The 21,546-nt window shown below is 39.3% G+C and overlaps 1 protein-coding gene across 2 annotated transcripts in view; it reads right to left on the bottom strand.

Moving 5' to 3' along the window:
• Positions 1-4,036: 4,036 nt before the first annotated feature.
• Positions 4,037-21,546, bottom strand: part of ZCCHC14 (zinc finger CCHC-type containing 14) — a 90,211-nt gene continuing 72,701 nt past the window's right edge. For both annotated transcript variants that reach the window (XM_050922592.1, XM_050922593.1), the window contains 10 exons: positions 20,227-20,298; positions 19,913-20,022; positions 17,173-17,267; positions 17,022-17,076; positions 15,451-15,718; positions 13,442-13,533; positions 9,241-9,368; positions 8,626-8,766; positions 7,113-8,543; positions 4,037-4,190 (listed from right to left, as the gene is read on the bottom strand). In XM_050922592.1, coding sequence (XP_050778549.1) covers positions 4,135-4,190; positions 7,113-8,543; positions 8,626-8,766; positions 9,241-9,368; positions 13,442-13,533; positions 15,451-15,718; positions 17,022-17,076; positions 17,173-17,267; positions 19,913-20,022; positions 20,227-20,298 — 2,448 coding nt within the window. In that variant the 3' untranslated portion in view covers positions 4,037-4,134. The remainder of the gene's footprint in view (positions 4,191-7,112; positions 8,544-8,625; positions 8,767-9,240; positions 9,369-13,441; positions 13,534-15,450; positions 15,719-17,021; positions 17,077-17,172; positions 17,268-19,912; positions 20,023-20,226; positions 20,299-21,546) is intronic.

Below are 21,546 nucleotides of genomic sequence, written 5' to 3'. Positions count from 1 at the left end.
ACATTCTAAAAATGTACAATTTTACCTTTAACAAAGTATAATAAAACATAAAAATTCCAATACCAGAATACTTGACATTTACAATTCAAAATCAAATTAGCTGAATATTAAATATTTACAAAACTATTTTAAAAATATTTATAAAGTTACATGCACAATTTTTAATACTAAATTGACTGAAATAAGGGAAATGGCTCAAATTGGAGTAGGAGTTTCCTTCATTCCCAGTGGAAAATTATATCCAAGAGAAGCTGTTAAACTACACTTCAGAACATAAGATTTGCTTTGTTTCTGTACCAAAGCATCTTTACTTGTGTAAGAATTTAAATAGTCCCAAGGGTTTGTATTGTAGTAACTTACCTTTGGCCTCAACCAGCAATATGGTTTTCCAGAATCTTGCAAGTGGTAAGTACATTTACTTCCAACAAAACAGGACTCACTGGATTTACAAAGGAATTCTAGACCACTCCCAGAATCCATGGCTTTTAAGTGTAAGTGACCTCTGATGCACGTTCTGTAGGACTGATGCCATTGTGAAACTGAAAGAACTAATCTATTTTCATTTGGGGCAGTGGGATTAGTGTGGCTTTTCTGCCAAATACCATAAACTAAATTTTAGTGTCAATACTAACAAGCAGTAAATGGCATGAAACTGAAACTGAGGTAACAGGGTTGGTTTATACTATTATTTCAGGAAGTCCGTCACTTATTTTCTGACTAAATTTTTACTGGTCATGTTTTAATACACAGTTTAGGAAGTTTCACATAACATGAAACCTGATATCACTATGGAATCCTATTAATACCTGCTTCCTGATATGAATCTTCCTTGTTGAACTTCCTGACAAATGTTAACACCACACAAACTAACCTCTAATGCTTAATTTCAAATTGGACTGCTACTGTCAGAGGAGTTTGTTGGCAATTCTGGTTTCATTCTCTTCCTAACACTTCCATCACCAATACTTTAAAATCAGAAAGACTATTGTGAAATTGCACTATATGCTATATATTCCCTCTGGTAAGGAAGGGGAAAGTTATAACCTTCTTTCACATTCCTATAGTGCTGAGATTAAAAGCAGAGAATGACAAGGAGTTTGTCCCTCTTTTGCATTTTAAAAACTGTCAGTTACCCTATAGTGCAATCCACTTTGTGAACTAGATAGTCTTACACTACCAGGGCAAAGATATGAATAAAAAGCTTATTCTGTGTCTATTTTCCATATTTCGACATACAGAAATGGTATTATGAGCTGGTTCTTTCAGTCACTCTAGACAGACTAATTTGAGAGGAAAGAGATAGACATGTGCCTTTTAAAAGGGATTATATAATTAAAGTGCTCTGTTTAGGCTCACCAACTTTGGTTGTTCTTGGTACAAACTGAACAGATTACACTAGCAAATCAGAAGTTACAACTCAGGTTGATGATTTAGGAAAAAGCTCTATAAACAGTACCGGCTCTTCAAACATCTACATTAAGCTCCACTTCCTTCCATTTACTCAGGCTTTTCTTAGTTTGAATTTGAAATCAGACTTAGAAGGTAATTTTTAAAGATAGTTAAGTGCACGTTAATCAGTCTGGGAAATATCAGCCATAACTTTACAAAAAGGAAACATTATTGAAGACAAGAATTCTGAACGCAGGAATGAAACCATTTTTGAAGATGCTAACTGGATAAAAGTTCAGTTTAATAATCCTTGTTACTTTTTTATTTGTAGTGAATATTAAACAGACACGACTATACTTCCCAGCCTTGCCCAGGAAACAAAATGCAATTGGTATAGAAAACAAGAATTTTTTTTGCTATTGGTTTTTGCTAGTTTGAGAGACGGCTTTTAGTACTTGCATGTGTGTTGAAATAGTTTAAATACAATTCAATTTTAAAATATTCTTTTGTTTAAAAAAAGTGAAAAAATGTGAAAGTTTGGCTTTCAGCACATGTTCCAGGATACTGGAGAGACCATCAAAATGTTTGCTACAGGATTGTAAGTGAAAACTGCAAGTTCCCTTTAACATAATATGGTATGACAGCTTTTTTTGTACTATTGTTTCAAGCTCATTAAGACAAAGTAAATTGCATTGTCAGTTCTCATCACGTTAGTGTTGCAGATTTGAAAGTTGCTTGAGACCATTATATGTAACCACCTCAAAATACAGACATAGCAAACAATTGTTTCAACACTGTCTATAGATACGGTGTAGTGTGAATGGAGCTGAGGATACAGAAGTATGGCGTTTCTTCATTGTATAGAAATAAGAAAACAGAAATCTTGTTATTTTTAAGAAACCAAATGTTACACAACTTCAGGCTTTGGTTTCCATGAAGCCAAAAAACTGTGAGACCTCCAAAGAAAAACTGGGACAAGTTTAGTGTCCTGCCATCTTGTGTTACAATGCCTCTTTATCAATACTAATTTATCATATTGTCCTGGCCTGTTGTTGCTTTCGAGTGAGGCTGACAGTTTTGACAAAACAGAACTAAAAGATGGCCCAGACATTTAACTTCTAACATTTGCCATTCAAATCTTGACTGACAATTTATTGGATTAACTACTTAAATCAACACTTCAGTAGTTAATGCCAGATCTACCCTGAGGAGCTTTGCACCACATAAAAACTGTCTTGCACTGGTATGGCTTTCCTTGCTTTAGAACCAGAGCAAGATGCACCAACACAAATGCTATTTATTCTGGTGTAGAACATCTACCTTCCAGTTTGCACTGATATAGCTATACTGGTGTAAAAAAATCCCACAAGAGAAACAAGGCCTCAGATATTAAAATTGCATACTCTAATCTGCAAAACAAGAATCACTTTAAATTTCAGGCCATTTTTTAAAAAAGGCCACACCCATTGCAGTGTGTGGAATTCCTTGGGCAAGACAGGACAAGACCTTTTCAATTCAGCAACATGAGCTTTGTTTGGCTTCCTCCTAACTCTTAATTGAACTTGCCAACTCAAAATTATGTACTCTGGGTAGTTAACACCAAAATTAGTAATCTGTAGTCTACTGCCACAAAGGAGGCTGACAGTAAATCCTTCAGAGTCTTTAAAATAATGACGTTTACTACACTTTACATGTTTGAATTCTACCCCTCTGACTCCTGTAGCAAAAGCCCTCGGGTACAAGTCAGAGTTTCATTACATAAAGTAGAGCAATAGCTTGCTAACTCTGCTGCCAGAGTTTATTTTTAGGATGGTTTAAAATTCATTTACAAAAGCAGAGTAGTAAGGTTTCTGTGAAAGATACCTATATACAGTAACAGAACTTAAAAGGTGTTTCATGTATTACATAAAAAAACCCCTCTTTGTGAAGCCTTTATGGCCCTGGAGTCTCTGGGACTTGGACCCTTGGAAAACTAAGTTCATTTCACTGCTAGTAACCCACTTCTAATTAGTAATAATGGTGACAGTGAGAGTAAGGTTGCTTCCACAAGGAATTGAAACTGCCATGTGTGTTCTTTTGGAAGGGAAAGGAGAGAATTATTTAAGAGAGTTTTATTGTGTAGTAAATCACATAGCCTGCTGGTGCCAAAGTTTAAATGTTGGAACTTCTTTGCCTCTTGCACTGGTCTCAGAGTGACACTAATCTGCTAAAAGTGCCTGAATAGTTTTACATTCTTCTGTAGTGCAGTCCTGAAAAATCCCAGAGATTAGTGCCTGATTACTTTTGAAAAAAAGTAGCCATTTTCCTTAGCCCAGGGTTTCAGAGGCTGGCTGGCACACAGCCACTCATACCTTCAATCTCCAGCTCTCACTGTAAGTAGCTGCCCTGGAGTTATCCTTTTCATTGTAGAAGGTCCAAAGATGGCAACATTCTTCAGCAGAAGTGTGCAGGGTGGTTGCTTTTTTTGCATTTGCAACAGAAAATGTAGCTGGCCAGCTTCACCTGCCATCCACTGCGCATCAATTGCATGATACGTATTAGGCAAGTTCTATCTCCCAAGATCTAAACTTGAATTTTGGTGATCAAAAATGGGTTTGATGCACCCCTAAGCTAGATTTTCTACCTAGTCTAGTAAAGTAAAGCACCTTTGGATTAAAAAACTCATTAAAACTTAACAGCAATGGACTTCTCAGTTTTGTATTTAAAATTCCTTATCTCCATGGCTTACTCTTGGCAGAAAAAGTATCAGTCTGTGGAGTCAAGACTTTCAGCTGGAGGGGCATATTTCAGCCTAAAAGTACCTGTAGAAGAGGGAAAGGAAGTCAACAATGCACACCTTTTTTAGCAGTTCTCTCTCACAGCATTTTAAATATCTGCTTCTTACAGATTATGCAACAGCATTGTAAAATGCTATAATTAAAAAAAATTGATTTTTTAACATTTAAATTAAATACTTTTCTTTTAAAAATAACCCATGTCAAGGCCTACATTTAGTATAATCTATAAAGTCATTTAAAATTAAATACCAAATGCACTACGTTTGCTACGTTTGGGTCGGTCTACACTAGAAGTGCTACATCGGCACATCTGCACCATTGTAGCGTGTCTGGTGAAGATGCTCTATGCTGACTGGAGAGCGCTCTCCTGTTGACATAATTACTGCCGCTCTGCGAAAGGCGGAAACTATGTTGGCGGGAAAGCATCTCCCACCAACATAGCGCCAGTGTGGACAGTGCTTAGGTTGCTGTAACTTGTGTTGCTCAGGGGGGTCTTTTTCACACCCCTGAAAGACGTAAATTAGATTGACTTAAGCCGTAGTGTAGACCCGCCTTAAGTTTTACAGAAAGTCAAGCCACTGAACTGATGGAAGTCACTGGCTAAGCAACAACCTGGTTCTAGATAAAGTACTAAGCCAGCTTTTGACAGCAGTAGCCTCAGCCACAGAGAGAATATTTTCATTCATTTCAGTTTATTCAACTAGTTAAGTTCAGTAACTTGTTCATTCTAAGTTAAGAGATGGACTGATAACTGAAAATGCAGGAAAATTTGTTTTCCTCTTCTAATATATGAGTAAAAACTAAGTATGAGAGGATGACATCTCCTAGTTCTAAAATCTTGAAGACCTCATGACCAGCAGTAATCAGATACTACTACTAGTTAAAAAAAGTTTTAAATGTGCTTTTTTTATAAACTTCCTTTTCCCTGTATGTAATAAAGAATGAATCATTCACCATTACATAAAAATGTAAATAACTAAGAATGTGAATAAATATATGTTAAACTACATATGCTTAAATAAATGTATAGATGTAATGTAACCACCTGGTTAACAAAAAAGTGCCAAATTATACCAATCAATGAAAATCAGCCTCTCTTTAGGAAAATAACTGAAGTACAAATGCAAAACAAAACTGATCATATTAATCCAAGTTTCCTGCTTGCTGATATAAATCACGATTTAAATCAGTTATTATATCATTTTGATTTAAATAAATCCATCCTCTTACACAATAAAAGCAGCAGCCACCCTCACTCGTGTGAAGTTGACAGGGAGCCGTCTACTGTAGGCAGGATGAATGGGGAATAAATACACAGCACAACCCAGAATGCTGCTCTGGCTAAGATGCAACTTCGGGGCAGCAGAAGTTTTAAGATATTCAACACTGCAGTAATTCAGGGCAGTTTTAAAGGAGTTGATAAAATGCAGTTTTAACATACATTAAACAGCACCATTCTAGTTTTTTAGACTAAGGCTGTGTCTATACTACAGACCTTACAGCGGCACAGTTTTACTGCTGCAACTGCGCTGCTGTATAGTCTCCTGTGTAGCCACTCTATGCCAATGGGAGAGAGCTCTCCTGCCGTCTCCTGCCAACAGCACTGTCCACACTGGTGCTTTTGTTGGTGAAACTTATGTCAGTCAGGGGGGTGCTTTTTCCACACCCCTGACCAACAAACATTTTGCCAACCAAAGTGCTAATGTAGACAAAGCCTCAGAAGTCAGCTATTGGCCTAGGATTGACTGAGGCAGTGCCACAATTTTCTGATCTGCCACTATCAAAATACTAAGTTCTAGAAACAACAGTAATTATTATTTATATTTTTAACACTGCTGGAAAACTCTGCCTATTCTAAAAAAAAAAAAGAAAAAAAGAAAAAAAAAGGATAAGTTCTGATGACATTCTCTGCACCATCTAAACATAGACAAAGCACAACCTAAAATACGGTTTGCAGTGCTGTAGCCGTGTCAGTCCCAAGATATTAGAGAGACAAGGTGGGTGAGGTAATAGCTTTTATGGACCAACTTCCGTTGGTGAAAGACAAGTTTTCAAGCGTATCATTAGGTCATCTGAAAACAAGCTCTACATAAGCGCAAAAGCTTGTCCCTTTCACTCACAAAAGTTGGTTCAATAAAAGATATTACATTCCAGATTAACAAAGTGGGCAAGGTATCACTTTAGTATCGCTAGTTCTAGCCAAAAGTCTGTATTTCATTCTGGAAAGTTATACTACACACACTATTATTTTAAACACAGAACATCAGGAAAAGAAAATTATGACCTGAACAGGCTTTTGGTAAAGTAACAGTTCACTCTCAAATGTGCCCTGTCCTGATCCAATGATTTAAAATCTCTTTTGGAGGTGCTTTTGCTACAATACTGGAAAATACATGAATGCCATGGAACCCTTCATTTTCATTAACCACAAGCCAAGTCCTTCAAGAGGATGCAGACACTTCATTACAGATGTTGCACTCTACTTATGTACTTTTAAAAAAAATTTATGAACTTTGAAGATAACCTTCAAAATAAGAAACAGACAATGGCTCAGGGCCCAAATTCACAGACAGTATAAGCAGCTGCAACACTATTGCAATCAGTCAATAAAGTTCAGCCCCTCCAACCTTCAAAGGGAAAATCACTCCTATGCAGAAGGCCAACACAAGACTTATAACAGCACTTATGCCCTAAAGCAGGGAACATGGGGTACACACAGGAGTCAACTTAATCTTCTGTGAAGTTAGCCCAGAGTCTCTCTCTCTTTTCAAGGACACTGGCTTAAAACATGATATTTTTCTGTAATTAAATGAAAACTTGATAAAAGGTACCATCATTAGATTTCGGTCACATCCCCACCCATATAGGTAACTCCCATTCAGATCAACACACAGTTCTGCACACAGACTAAGGAGCCCCACATCAGTACCACCACCCGCTTCTTACCTTGCCTATTGAAATCCATTGGTGGCTGTTTGCAATCCTGAGCTCGGTGACCACTGGCCCCACAGTTGTAACAGGAAAGGTTCCCATTTTTTTTGTGGCTTGAACCATTGCTGTTTCCCATCATTCCTTGTGCCTGATACACCCCTGCTGTTCCTGCCATAAAGTTCTGCATTGGGGGCACTGCAAATGTGGACTGCCCACTCATTACAGAATCCGGTGTTAAACCACTGTTGTAGGGAGAATGAACCATTGGAAAAGTCGTGCTGCCGTTGTACTGCTGTGTGTTGATGTAGCCATTGCTACATAAAGGATTGAAGGGTAAAAATGGAAAGGTAAACATTGAGGAACCTGAAAATGGGTGCTGGAAATAGTTAGCATAACTGACAGTCATACCACCTGAACCACAGTTCCCACTACACCCACAGGAACTACACACCATACACCCAGGCGGTTGCTGCTGGTGGTGGTGGTGGTGATGATTCTGATTTGGTATTGGGATACTCCCTGCAGATCCACCACTACTGCTGCTGCTATAGAAATTGTTCTCAGCAACAGACGAAATTGTGGGGCTAGAACTGGGGGCAGGACAACTGGGCAAATTTGCCATGTTTGCAAATGATGTGGATGGGTGGCTGCTAGAAGAGGCAGTGTTACTGTTTGCACAGAAGCTGCCTGGCATCGGAGCCACTGGCATACTGCTCATTGCAGAAAAGGCAACTTTGGTGTTGGCTGTATATAGAGCAGTCCGGGGATTGATTATTGCAGGAGAGACACTTATTTGCATATTGCTGGAGCAGGAAGTTTGTCCAGCAGTGGCAGAATCCGTAGGAACAGAAGAAGATACTAGGAGCTTGATGGGTGGACGTGCCATATGGAAGACTGTGCTGGATGTTACAGGGGCAGCAGTACTTGCTTCCGCTATTAATGATGTCTGTTGAGTTGTTTTTATCACTCTGTCCAGAGTTGAAGCATGTACAACTTTGGTTCGAGGACCATAGTTAACAGAAGATGAAGAACTGTTTTCAGGAACTCCTGAAAGTACTTGCAGGGGCTGATGGGGAGATGATGTGGGCATCACATCAACCACTGTATTCCCAAAGCTCTTTTCCATTTTAATGCTGCTTCTAGGTCCAGGTGAAGCTTTATTTCTTTCTTCTAGAGACAAAAGTGAATGCACAGAAGAGGAAAGTAGCTTCATGTCTGTATTTCGCTCTGACTTGTGCATCGCATTTAGCATTCGAATAGGGCTGATGTGGGTGGAGGCTGCTGTCATCATTTGCATTGGCAAGATATGGTGGCCAGAAGGACTGGAGCCTGCATCATTCTGCACTGGTAGAACCTGGGCTGTGGGTCTGGCAGAGCTTGAAGTGAAATGATTTAGTAACATTACTGGCTTCTCCTTTTCTGAACTGTCCAAGTGAATCTCTAAACCTAGAAACAGAAAAATCTATAAATACAGCTGCTTCACTGGACAGGATCAACACAAAAATAAGCTTTGCTTGGTTTTCCTTACGTCTCTCATTCTCCTCAGCACTATCTGAGCTCTCTTCCCTGGTCTGGATCCCCATGGGGCTGGAAGAGGAACTTGAGTACTCAGAAGAACTACCTTCTCGGGGAAGCGGGTGGGCTGGCTGATCCACATCTACACGCAGCTCTAGGGATAAAGTATGCATGATAAATCAGTTAGAAAACATGAAAACTGTTTGCAAAATTGTCATCTAGATGACAAAAGCCTGGTACAATACTGCAGTTTATGAATGTGTCTCCTGCTATCCTCCTACCCTTAATATACAAAGATGCTACAGGGTACTGGGGATTCACATTGGCCTGAGGAACTGGAGTCCAGAAAAGTAATGGTTACGCAACAGCTCAAACAGCTCTTCATATGCAAATCATGGAATGATAATTGTATGTTTGTTTCACTCAAATATCACCAGGAACAAGATTCGTCATGCAAACAACTAAGCTCTGGAAGAACATGATCACAAAGGACTGACACAAACAAAGCAATTCAGTTTTAATTTGAGGTTGGGGCAGTTAAGCTATGAGCTTGCTGTTGTGTGAGAACACATCCATCCTCTACCTTATAGCTTATGATGGTGCACTGTTCTTTGTATTGCTTATTTACCTGCAGCATGGTTGCCACGAATACTCTGGATAGGCCCTACATGAGTAGTAGGAGGGACCCTGGCCACTCCACTGCTGGTAACTGAAGAAGGTGTTCCTGGATTTAGGCACCGTTTCTCTGATTTTTCTCTACAGTGAATCGGGTGGAGGGGAAAAAACAATTGGTTAAAACAATTTGGTACTTAAACAGCGTTTTGAATGAAATTGAGGCAGATGGGGTCTATGTTGTCTAACTCAGTAATCGCAGTACAAAGATTATGCTAATTTAAAATGCACAAATATGAATATCTGGAAATTAAATCAATATTAGCCACTGCTTCTTGCCAGCACTTACATTGGTCTTTCTTGTTATATGGTATCATACTGAGCCACTTATTTGTACGAGGTATTGAGGATAAAACATCACAAAAGGAGACATTGAATTCTATGTGATTAACTAAATACAGCGAACAGAGAGCTAGCCCTTCATTCCAAAAATGAAGAGGAAGCTAAATGCAGAGAATTTAAGAGAGAAGTTAAATGTGATTCAAACATTACAAAACCTAAGGCCTGGTCTACACTACAAAGTTAGGTTGATGTAAGTCCCTGCGCATCAGCCTCACCGTGCATGAGTTTATACTGTCTCTCGCCAAGAAAAGTGGCCTGTTATGGCAATGAGTAACACCACCTCCCCGAACAGCACGGAGCCATGGTCGACCTACTAAGGTTGATGCAGTGTGAGTGCAGACACTGCACACCCTGTGTCAACCCAAACAGTCCTCCATCAGCTGTCCCACAGTGCCCCATTCCCTGCAACAGTGACTGCTTTGGTCACCACTGTAAATGGCAAAAGCCTCCCCATTTTAAAACCCTCTGCATATTTTTGAAATGCGTTTTCCTGATTGCCCACCTTAGCTGTTCTCCCTTGATGTGTACAACTGCCCAATACACCATGCTGGCTCCACACACTAGAAGCACTTCTGCCTGGAGTAGACAGCACAGCTACGGACGAGCTGTAGAAACATGATCATCTACAAACAGATGGCACAGGGGATGCAAGTACCAAAGGCGTACAACAGGGATCAGCAGCAATGCCGCATGAAAGCAAAGGAACTGTGGCTGGTATACCACATCATCAGGGAGGCCAACAAATGATCTGGTGCTGAGCCACAGACCTGTTGCTTTTATGAGCTACTTGCCATACTTGGTAGAGACCCCATCAACACCCTGCAAACCACTATGGATACCTCACAGGAGCCCAAAACAGAGACCTCCACTGTGAACAGTGAGGAGGAGAAGGGGGGAGATGTAGCAGGGGGAGGCAGCAATGCCACAAGCCAGGACCTGTTGGAGACTCCACCACACTCTAACCAGTCCTGCCAGCCAACCTGGAGGAGTCCAATGAAGGGTAAGGGACCTCTGGTTCTTGAGTTATGTGAAGGAGTAAGGAACACTTCCTTATTCACTTTCTCCATCCTGGTCAGGATTTATATATCTTCCCTTAGTCATCACTTGTCCAAGATGAACAATCCCAGTTTTTTAACTCTCTTCTCACCCCAATCATTTTTGTTGCCCTTCTTTATATCTTTTCCATTTCTAATATATCTTTTTTGAGATGGGGCAACCAGAGCTGCATACAATATTCAGGGAATGGGCATAGCATGGATTTATATACAGCAGACCCTCGCTAGAACATGCGTCTTTACAGTGGAAATTTGGTTATAAACATGGGACTGTGCATGGATCCCAAATTTAATTACCTTAATTGGAATCCATGGTAACGTGGTCCTCGAGTTAACGTGGGACTGTGCAAGGATCCAAAACCCCACATTCTAGTGGGGGTCCAGTGTAGTGGTATTATGATATTTTCTATCATATCATCTCTCTGTTTTCTAATGGTTCCTAGCATTCTGTTAGCTTTTTTGACTACCACTACACATTGAGTGGACATTTTCAAAAAAACACTAGAACAGTTTAAAAACAAACATTTCCCGGCAGCAGAGACATTAAATATATGGTCAGCTAGATGCATTTATGTGGTCCACTTGGCATATTTGGATTCTACAGAGCTACCCTTTCAAATGTAAAGCTAATGTTTTCCAATGTGCATTACTTTGCATTTCTCAACACTGAATTTCATCTGCCTTTTTGTTGCCCAGCCATTGAGTTTTGTTCAATTCTGGTATCCCTGTGCTGGAGCGCTGGGGTGAACTCAGCATACAGATGCAAGAACATGGTTTTTTTGCATCCAAAAGTTCTGCAACCACTTCTCATTGTCTTAAACCTGCATTACACTGTGATCCAACCATTCAGTGCTTGTTTCGTGGACCCAAAAGCTGTGCTCCACCATCTGAAGCTGCTCCATGAATGCCACCAACAACCTTGGATTGTTTTTCGCTGTCTCAGCAAACTGTCCTCAAAAAAATCCTGATGTCTTCAATTGTTGAGGTACTTCCTGCGAGGGTGCAGATATAGAAGGATCATGCGTCCTGTACTTGCGGCGTCCATGAGAATAGCACAGAGCTCTGTGGGCTCCATGCTTCTGTCAGAGATGGTGGACTCTGAGAAGTGCTGAGCAGGTTTGTGGAATTTTTTTTAAAAAGTCATGAAAATGATGGGATATGGATGGTATTATGGGGTGGAGAGAGCTGCATGCTGGGAACTTGACACCTCTCTCCCAGAGATCCCTGCACAACTAATTTCTACCTCACAACATATTGCGAAAAGTTCCCATCAGGCTTTGAACTGAAGAGTAGTGCATGGCACACTGGGATATCTACCCATGGTGCACTGCACTTTGCATCGACACAAACACTCCTGGCGCATATGTGCAGTGCCAACGCAAACAACCAAGTACGCATGTGCCCAAGTGACATAAAAGCTTCAGTGGCTGCATACCAATGTAACTTGTGTCAACCAAAGTTTGTAGTGTAGACATGGCCTTCAACTAATAAACATGTTGGGAGTGTAGTGTAGTGTGTGCACCTAAACACTGGAACAGTTTTAAAATAAATATTTCCCTGCAGAAGAGACATCAAATACATGGTCAACTAGATGCATTTATGTGGCCCACTTGGCATATCTGGATTCCACAGAGTGAACCTTTCAAATGTAAACCAACTGTAACCAATGCAGTGTTGTTTGCCTGAGTCTGTAGAGAGCGCAGATGAACGATGCATAAATGTGAACCCCCTCACTTCTGCATTAATCTGGTTTGGGGGGTAGTCCCAAAGCTCCGTGCCAACAACTATTTATTTACAGGTCATTTAATCAGACGGGATGGAAACCAAGTGAAAGCGAAGCACAGGGATGAAGCGGTTTTGAAGTTGCTGCAGGGAAGAAAATGAAGAGAAAAGAAAGGAGGAAAGAAAAAAAAGAGAAGGAGGATAGGGAAAGGAGAGAAACACAGGACAGAAAGTGCATTGTTGCTAATGATGAGAATGTTTTGCCACTGAGTGATGCTGAATTCAATCTTAATAATATTGAAGACAGGTAGGAGTTTAGTTACTATATACAGGGCATATGCCACCTTTGATCTTGATGCAAATATCCCACTGACATGAGTTGCTGTACCATGGTCATTGAGGGGAGTAGGTAATCCTAAATTTATGCTCCAGGTTACAATTTAAAATGGAACGTGGCCCTCATGAAGTTTACACATCTATCCTACAATGTCTAGGATTCAAATACTGCAATTCTGAAAACCTAAAATTGAAAGTGACTTTCCTTGTCCAAGCTGAGATAAATTAGAAAACAGTAAGAGCACAAATAGTGAAAAGTAATGTGGATTTTTAAAATTCTTCCAGTGTTAATAATTTAAAAAGTAATTAGTAGCATAGTTCAAGGAATTTGTTTACTTAATGGTTAAAGCTGACAGTGTCCCCTTTGAAGTTGAGTTCACCAATTCTTTTATGTGCTTATCTCATCGGCCTTGAATAATCAATAACAAAACATTAAGTACTAAATATACATAATCCACATTTTTGAAGTGCTTTTCAAACTAATTATGCCTCCATACCCCTATGAAAAAGAAGGACAATCCAGATTTACACATAGGGAAAGCCTGGAAGGTTTAACAATTTGCTCTGTCCTCGGAGCAAAACCAAGAGAAAAACTGGGATTAAATTCAGGAGTTTGTACAATTCTAGTGCCATCTAACCATATTCTACCAACTGAAAAAGCCAGACAGACTACACACCCTTCCCCACAACACACATACTTACTTTTCCAGTTCCAGCTGGGTCTTGAGTTTTTTCTTTGCTCCCATGGTGAGGGATTCAAACTTATTCAGATCTTCTTCAGTAAGGCTCAGAAACTTTTATAGGAGGAAATATGGAGCTGATTTTACAGTGTGCAATATATGGATACATACATTTCAAATGACCCTACTGTATTCTCAGTGATTTCCAATTCTGAGAAGCACCTCGAAGACTCTTGTTTTACACATGTATGTGAATTTTAATAAGTTTTATTGCAGTTTTAAACTAAAGATTTAGGGCAGTATAAAAATGGAGGACTTGGATATTAAAGAGGTTTTTTAGATTAATTACAAATATACTGCTAAAATATTTGCCCATATTGATCATTCACAATAAAGACAACATAGTCCATGTGCATACGAAAGGCAATTTTGTATCATAAATGAGCCAAATAAAGTTTTAAGTTCTGGTTCCCTAAAGAAAAACCCTGACATTTTGAGACTTCTCCCCAAGGTATCTAATAATTATCTGGCAACTATAGGAATAACATAGAATACAGGAAACAGGTAATTTTGGGACTAGTCAATCTGGTGCAAGAAATATTTGACAAATTTTGGGAAGGACAAGTTGTAAGAGGCAGATTAAGGTTGAAAATGTCTACCACTCCTCCCTTCAATGAATACTTAATATCCATAGCATTACCACTAGCTCAATGAGGGTAAGACTGTAGCAGAATGCAGGGCCATTAACTACTTCCTAGCACACAAGGAGGGCTGTTGTAATGTCAGAAGCGGAATGATGCCGGTGCCAAGGTGGTGAGAGAGGAGTGAACTGTAGGTTGGGGATTCTTTTGGTTCTGTTTGTTTTGTTTATGATAAATTGTTTTTGATTTACACTGATAAAAGACCTGCTGCTGAAAAAGTCATGCTGATTACTGCTGCTTTATTTCGGCTGACAATCCAGAGTACACCAGTTGGTTATCAAAAGTTAAAATGTAATTTATTTTCCCTAAATGTGTCATTTAACATAGAAATCATTTAGCTATCACATCTAGAGCAGAGTTCAGTTTTGTTGCATGGGTCAATCTAGTTGCAAAGGTACTGTGAATATTTTTCAACAGAATATACATACCAATATAAGCACAGCAGTTGTTTGGAAAAAAAAAAGTCAAACATTAAAATATGCACAATTTTGTCAGTAAACGGAAAAATGACTATACCTATTTTTCCTGAATGAGGAAAATCAAATTAGAAAACTGTGGCCTTAGGCCATAGTCATTGAAATAATATCTTTCAAGCCATGCTGCAGTGCTGAAAAAAATCATTGCAATTCAGAGCCATGACTTAAAAGAATCAGAATAAGTATTTAATCCACCAGAGGGCACTCAAAGTTCAAATATAGTAAGAGAAGAAGGAGATTAATTTTACAACATGTATATTACAGATAGAACTGGGTATTAAACAAGTACTTACATTCATCTGATTAAAAGCCAATGTACTTCAATGGCATTCATGACACTTTTTATGCAAACATTCATGCAACGCAAGTGATTTTTGTTCACAACGTTTGTGGAAAATGAAAGCATCCAACACTCATGCATGTTTACCCACACAGAAGCTCACTTCAGGAGTGAATCTTGACATGCATTTGGATAACCAAGACTTTTACAAATAGGAGGGAAAAAAATCAAGAACGAGAATAAAATGTGACTTAGATGACTTATTGCACATCAAAGGATGAATAGTGAACAGGAAGAGCGAAGGGGGTTTGTAATAAACCCAGATGTTGAGAATTCTGAACAAACCAGGAAATATTTAAAGTAAGTCTCTAGATAGTTCATCCACAAAAACAGGAGGCTATTTCACCAAATAAAGTGTTCCTATAAATAGTTTGCCCAGCTCTAGCTACAAATATCTACTAGTCTAAATGTAAACACTAGCCTATTTTACCATTTCGATTTTCTATACATGCTAGAGAATATATGGCTTATTTAAAAGACAGATTCCTTTCTCCTATCTAGCCCACCACTTTACCTTCTCCATTGTGAGTTGTTTGAAGACAGGATAATACTTGTGCAACCGCAGTTTCCTGAGCCAATCTAAAATCCCATTTTGCTCCTGGGTCTGCGGCGTCTGTGAACTGGAAGACAACATGGGTGAAGAGGTATCCATCTGGGAGCGGTAGGCTAATGATGAGCCTGTACTCCCTGAATGAGAGCAATGGGGCAGTGCAACTGAAGAAACAGCTGAGTGCTGTACATGATTCTGTGAAGACTGAATACCAGCTACTCCACATACAGGTCTGCAAAAGAGAAAAATAATTTGATTTAGCATACCAAATTACTGCCATGCAGATTTCAGTCAGTATGATCACACACACACACCCATTCACCAATAAAATAAAGGACCATGTTTCAGGGATCCAACACACTGCTTATTTTATAAGTTACTGATTTATACTTTTAAAATCCTATACTACTAATACAATGAACACAGTACAGGTTATGTCTAACGTTAAAGTTGAGATTCCAACATTGGCATAGCTTTCCTCATCAATGCAATATATATAAAAAAATCCATTGTGAAATGGTTTTTACACATGTGGAGTGAGTGAATCTATTCAGTTAACATTATTTTCTCCCTTGGTCTTTCCATTTCCAGGTGAAGAAACAAGAATCACCTCAGCTGTAAAGTATTCATTAATCAATTTCTGGATTTGTCAAATCCTAAGCAAAAAGGCAAGAATATGTCTTTCCTTCTCCTCCTATGGCTGCCTTGAGCCTCTGTTGGAAGAGATCAGTGTCCTCCCTCAGGAAAGCCAGATTCACAGTTTAAGAAACACTGCCCTTAAAGGTAGACACTGAACTACAGAATGGAAGAAACACTATGATGGGCCTCTAACACCACCTAGGTGATATAAGAGAAGACCATGGCTGTGTAATTATGGCTGCATGAGGATTATTATTATTTACTACTTGTATTCTGGTACTGTCAAGGAGACTCCAATCAGGGATCAGGGCCCCATTGTGCTAGATATGGTACCCCCGCATATAAAGAAAAAATGCCCCCTGCCCCGAAGAGCTCACCATGAAAGCAGAGGGCAAGCAACAACAGTTGGATACAAGCCACAGCTGGGGCAGTGCGAGGTAACAGTGAGACAAGTATGACTAATATAATAAGCAATAATCACAGGGAATTCTCCCACCATTGTGGGTCAGCTGGTTCTAACAATAGTAGAAGTACTGATGTAAACTGATTGTCACAGTTTTACCATTCTCAGCAATTTTGCTCAGAGCAGGTAAAGACACCACACAAAAAATGCCAGCTGCTTATCTATGCTAGAGCTCCCACCTCTGCTAGCATGAGTAGGGCTGTGCACCAGTGCTAACATTTCCTAAAATCTTCAGTATAGACAAAGTCAGTGAAACCACAGCTTTCAGAGTCCATTGCGCTGAGAGTTCCACAGATTAACAAGGTGAGCACGCACCCCCAAGTGCATACAATGGCATATAAAAAGAACCTCTCTCAAACAAGGGCATGTAGATAACTACCTAAGTGAAAGAATTCTACAACTCTACATTGGACACAGAAGTCAGGTATCTCACCTTCCAGATGCACCCAGCGTAGTGACTACTTTATAGAGAGAGGGGTTGCCAGGACCTAAACAACAGGAAGATTAAAAAAGTTTTGACTGGCATCAGTTTACTAGATTTATGTCAATAATATGTGCATTTTAAACTGTTTCTTTAAACTCACTTGAACTCTGAAGTTGCTGGGAGGAAGATGAAGTGCTGAAGAATTTCTTGACATGGTCATTTTTCAGCACATGGGAAGGTAAGGATGCCAAATACCTAAACGTTAATTTACAAAATTATGTTTGTTTTGCAACTGACCATGAAATCAACACCAAAATCAAGAGTGAAATTTGCATTTACCTTTTTTTTAAATGCCTATTATTCAATAGGCATGCTATTCCTTTATACTGGTCAATAGTTTACATTCAAAGCTAATTACAGACTTATGAATACAAGAGGTTGGAACAGAGAAAAATTACGAGAGTGTGTGTGTACAGGGATAAACTTGAAAATTGCCTCTAAAAATTGTGAAACTAAAGCCCATAAAGTATAGCTGTCTGCTAAGCTTTCAAATGAACAGCAGGCATTTGAACATATAGCGCCTGGCAATATAGTAAAAAAGGCTGTAAAACTCGTGTCACATGTTTTCTGCTAAGCTCATTCCTCTTCTTGGAATCTAAAGATGGCAATCTTCTAGAACTTTACAATGTATAAAACATACATTATATTAAAGTGCATTACCAGAATTTTTCTTACAAAGCAAAAAAATTTGTTTGGTTTTCAACTGCCAAATCATATACATATTTTGAAAGCACTAAAAAAATTGTTGAAAAGTAAAGAAAAAACCGGGGGAAATGTTTTGACTGCACTTCATATTTGTAATGTCTAAAAAGACATTGGGTCAAAAGTTACTTCTATATACAGTTTCCATCCTGAAAGTTCACAGTTTATTTTCATAGTTTACAATAACAGAGACATGAGTAAATCACTAATATGAAAAATGAAAACATTGCAATCTGGGGATCTTTATTTTGTAATGTATTTAGCTTTTTAAAAATAAATGTCTGTCTTTCTCTGTTGTGAAGATACAACCTTTGCTTTGTAAAGCGACTCTGCTACTCTGTTAACCTAGACTTGCAGAAAACTGTTGCCAACTAAACAAAAGCAGTGACAAAGATATGAAGCCTAAAAGGGATTATTTAAATATCAACATTATTTATTGTTACAATCTAAGCATACATTTATTACCTTTACTCTGACAAAATGGGGTCCACCAGTGCCATTCCACCAACAACAGTAATGGAGAAAAAATGCTCTGTCCTGACTAGAAAAACAAGGTGTTTGGCAAGCATACTAACATGTTAATTAGCATGTTTTCCAATAACACTTTCTATCCAGAGCAGTCCAAGTACTTGCTGACATCATTTTGCTTGATGGTGTTCCAAATTAGATACAGCTCTACCCCGCTATAGCGTGACCTGACACAGCACGAGTTCCCATTTAGCGCAGTAGCAGCGGGGCGCCGGCAGTGCTTTAAAGGGTCTGGGGCTCCGGCTGTCGCGGGGAGCCCAGAGCTCTTTAAATCACCGCTGGAGCCCTGCTGCTGCTACCCCGGGACTTGCTGGAGATTTAAAGGGCCCAGTGTTCCGGCTGCTGTGGGGAGCCCCGAACCCTTTAAATCACCACTGGAGCCCTGCTGCCGCTATCCTGGGGCTGCAGCAGAGGGGCTCCACCGGCGATTTAAAGGGCCCAGGCTCCCCGCAGCGGCCAGAGCCCGGACGCTGCTACCCCGGGGCTGCGGCAGCGGGGCCCGCCAGCAATTTAAACGGCCTGGGGCTCCCCATGGCCGGAGACCCGGGTTTTTAAATCACTGCTGCAGCCCTGCCACCACTACCCCGATATAATGGCATTTCACCTTTAATGCGGTAGGGATTTTTGGCTCCTCACGACCGCGTTTTATCGGGGTAGAGGTGTAGTTTTAAACTATTGTGGTTGGTCCACAATGACCAAGTGAATCATGTGGGGAAGAGCTTTTTAACACCATATATTAATACGGTTTTGTTAATAGGATTTATATGCCACTGCAAGTAGGTGTGAGGACAAATCATAAAGAGACTTAGAAAATAGGTTAGCTCTACAGACAAACAAGTCAAGCATTTTACATGAGCATAGCTGCTTATTCTACTTTAAAGTAACAGTAACATCACAACAACTTGATTCACGTTAACTATGAGCAACAGCATAATGGGCTGTGAAAGTGTTTAAAAGACATCCTCACATAAATTATCCAGAAAACAATTTTCTTGTATTTTTCTACTAGTTCTGGCTATGTTTCTCCATTAAGGGCCCAGACCAATTTTACAGATCTTACTCAGGCAAAACTCCCATTTGCAAGATAAGATCTTGAGTGAATATCACAAAAGGCTGTATAACTAAAACACAATCTTCAAAAATGCTGACAATTTCATCTTTTTTTCCTGCTACTTCTTACAAGTGATTAACTCAAGTGTGGCCTCTCTTAAATTCCATATTGAACAAGCTTAAAACTTCACTCTTAACTCACTTTGTACTGGAAATGATCTAAATGTGATCACTTTTTCAAGGAACTTTTTCCACCTTAAGGCTGTAATCCATTATTTGCTTCTACCAAGGAACCCCATGATTTTTATTTCTTCAGAAAGTGTAACATAGTGCAATGTGACCATGTCTATTTCTACACATAGGGTCCAAGTTTGTCAAAACTCTTGTACATTGAAATTAGTGGAATTACAAGCAACTATGTTTGTAGGATCAGGCTCAAAGTTCTTGAAAGTAGTTAGGAACATCTTGTCTACATTTTAATTTCCTGATTCTCTCCCCTCCCCAACCCTCTTGGACAAGGAAGCCATACGGCAAGTAAAAATTAGCTTTCAGAATCATACCTAATATCCGATTCCAGGTCCATGTGGTTCCTTTCCAGGTAAAATGAATCTGGACCAGCTAGGCAAGGAATGAACTTCTCTAAGTTTTCTTCTGGGTACAGCTGAGATAGCTAAAGGAAGAGGATATTATAAATTGGAAAAAATAGGTGAAAAGAAGGCTGTTACTTGTCATTTGAGGACCCTGAAATAGTTCATGAGTTACACATTTATGGAGTTCAATCTATTCATGTTATCTTAGGGTGCTTCTAAAATACAATTGAACAAAACCACATATAAGGTCAAAGTACAAAGTAAAGTATTTTAAAGTCTTTTACCTTTGAAATAAATTCAGTCACTTCAGTAGAAGATTTGGTTACCAATGTCACTGAAGAATCAGACCACAAGACCTTAAGAAATGAAAGGTGTTCGGTTAGTAACTAAGCACACAACTCTATGGTTAGCTCTAACAGCCTGGACTCAATAAACAGCAATGTTTATTTCACCCATTATGTGGATAAAGGCTTGGACCATCTGTATGTTTGGCATATACACGATAAACATTTTTGTTCAAACACAGTTACAGTCCCTCGGCTCACTGTTTTTATTCTGAAGATGGCTGCTTACCCTTCTTGCAGTATTTGACTCCTGCTAACTGCCATTATAGCTAAGACTATTCAGAGTTCTTAAAATCTACTTTATATTTTATAAAGCCTTGCCAACTATAGCAAATGTTAACACCAAATTGGAGAAACACTGATTGGAGAAACATTTTCCTCCCATTGTTAACTGGAACAGCTCGTTTGTAGAATCTGAACAACACACCACAGCATGTTACAATGCTCATTTGCAATCAATCAATTCCATATGTAATGCAAAGTTGAGGCTCCGAGGAAAACGTCCCATACAAAAGAGCAGAGGCTTAACACTGACGCCTGCCATTATTGTTCTATGTACACACTTCAGACAGCACCTTGTGTATGCTCTAGAAAAGCTAAGAGATGAGATGGGCTTCTCTTCCTAGCTGCTTTTCTATAAAATGTCCTTACAACTTCTTTTTTTTAATCGCTATTACATAGATCAGGGGTGGGCAACCTATGGCACATGTGCCGAAGGCAGCACGCGAGCTGATTTTCAGTGGCACTGTTAGTCTATAAGGTGCCACAGGACTCTTTGTCGCTTTTTACAGACCCAGACTAACATGGCTACCCCTCTGATACCAAAAATTAAGGAATTTTAAAAATTCAGGATATTGTTTAAAGGATACTCTATCAAAAAAAATCAAGTTGGTAGTGTCACTTTGAAAAGCCAAGTTTTATTTTGAAACCTCATGTAATATCAATTAGCCTTGTCCAAAATCTCTCTGAGTTTATGGCCTTATTCTGAGTGGATATGAGCCACAAACCAAGCCCAGTTTCCAGTGCCTGAGATGAGGAGTGGCAAAATGCTTCTCTCTCATCCAATATGACTAATGTGTGTTCTTGAATTCTTAATACAACACTCAGGATATTTCTCTGACTATAAAATGAGGTCACAAATCTAAAAAGGCAGTAAGGAAAAAGAAAACGGAGGAAGAAAAATACTCAAGAAAACAGGCTGCTGAATTTCAGTTAAATAAGAGTATGGCCAAAAAAAACCCTGATATGGATGTTAAATCT

This window comes from Gopherus flavomarginatus, chromosome 14 (genome assembly GCF_025201925.1).
Source record: "Gopherus flavomarginatus isolate rGopFla2 chromosome 14, rGopFla2.mat.asm, whole genome shotgun sequence".
Classification (NCBI taxonomy): Eukaryota; Metazoa; Chordata; order Testudines; family Testudinidae; genus Gopherus; species Gopherus flavomarginatus.
This window is presented reverse-complemented; position numbering and strand designations above follow the sequence as displayed.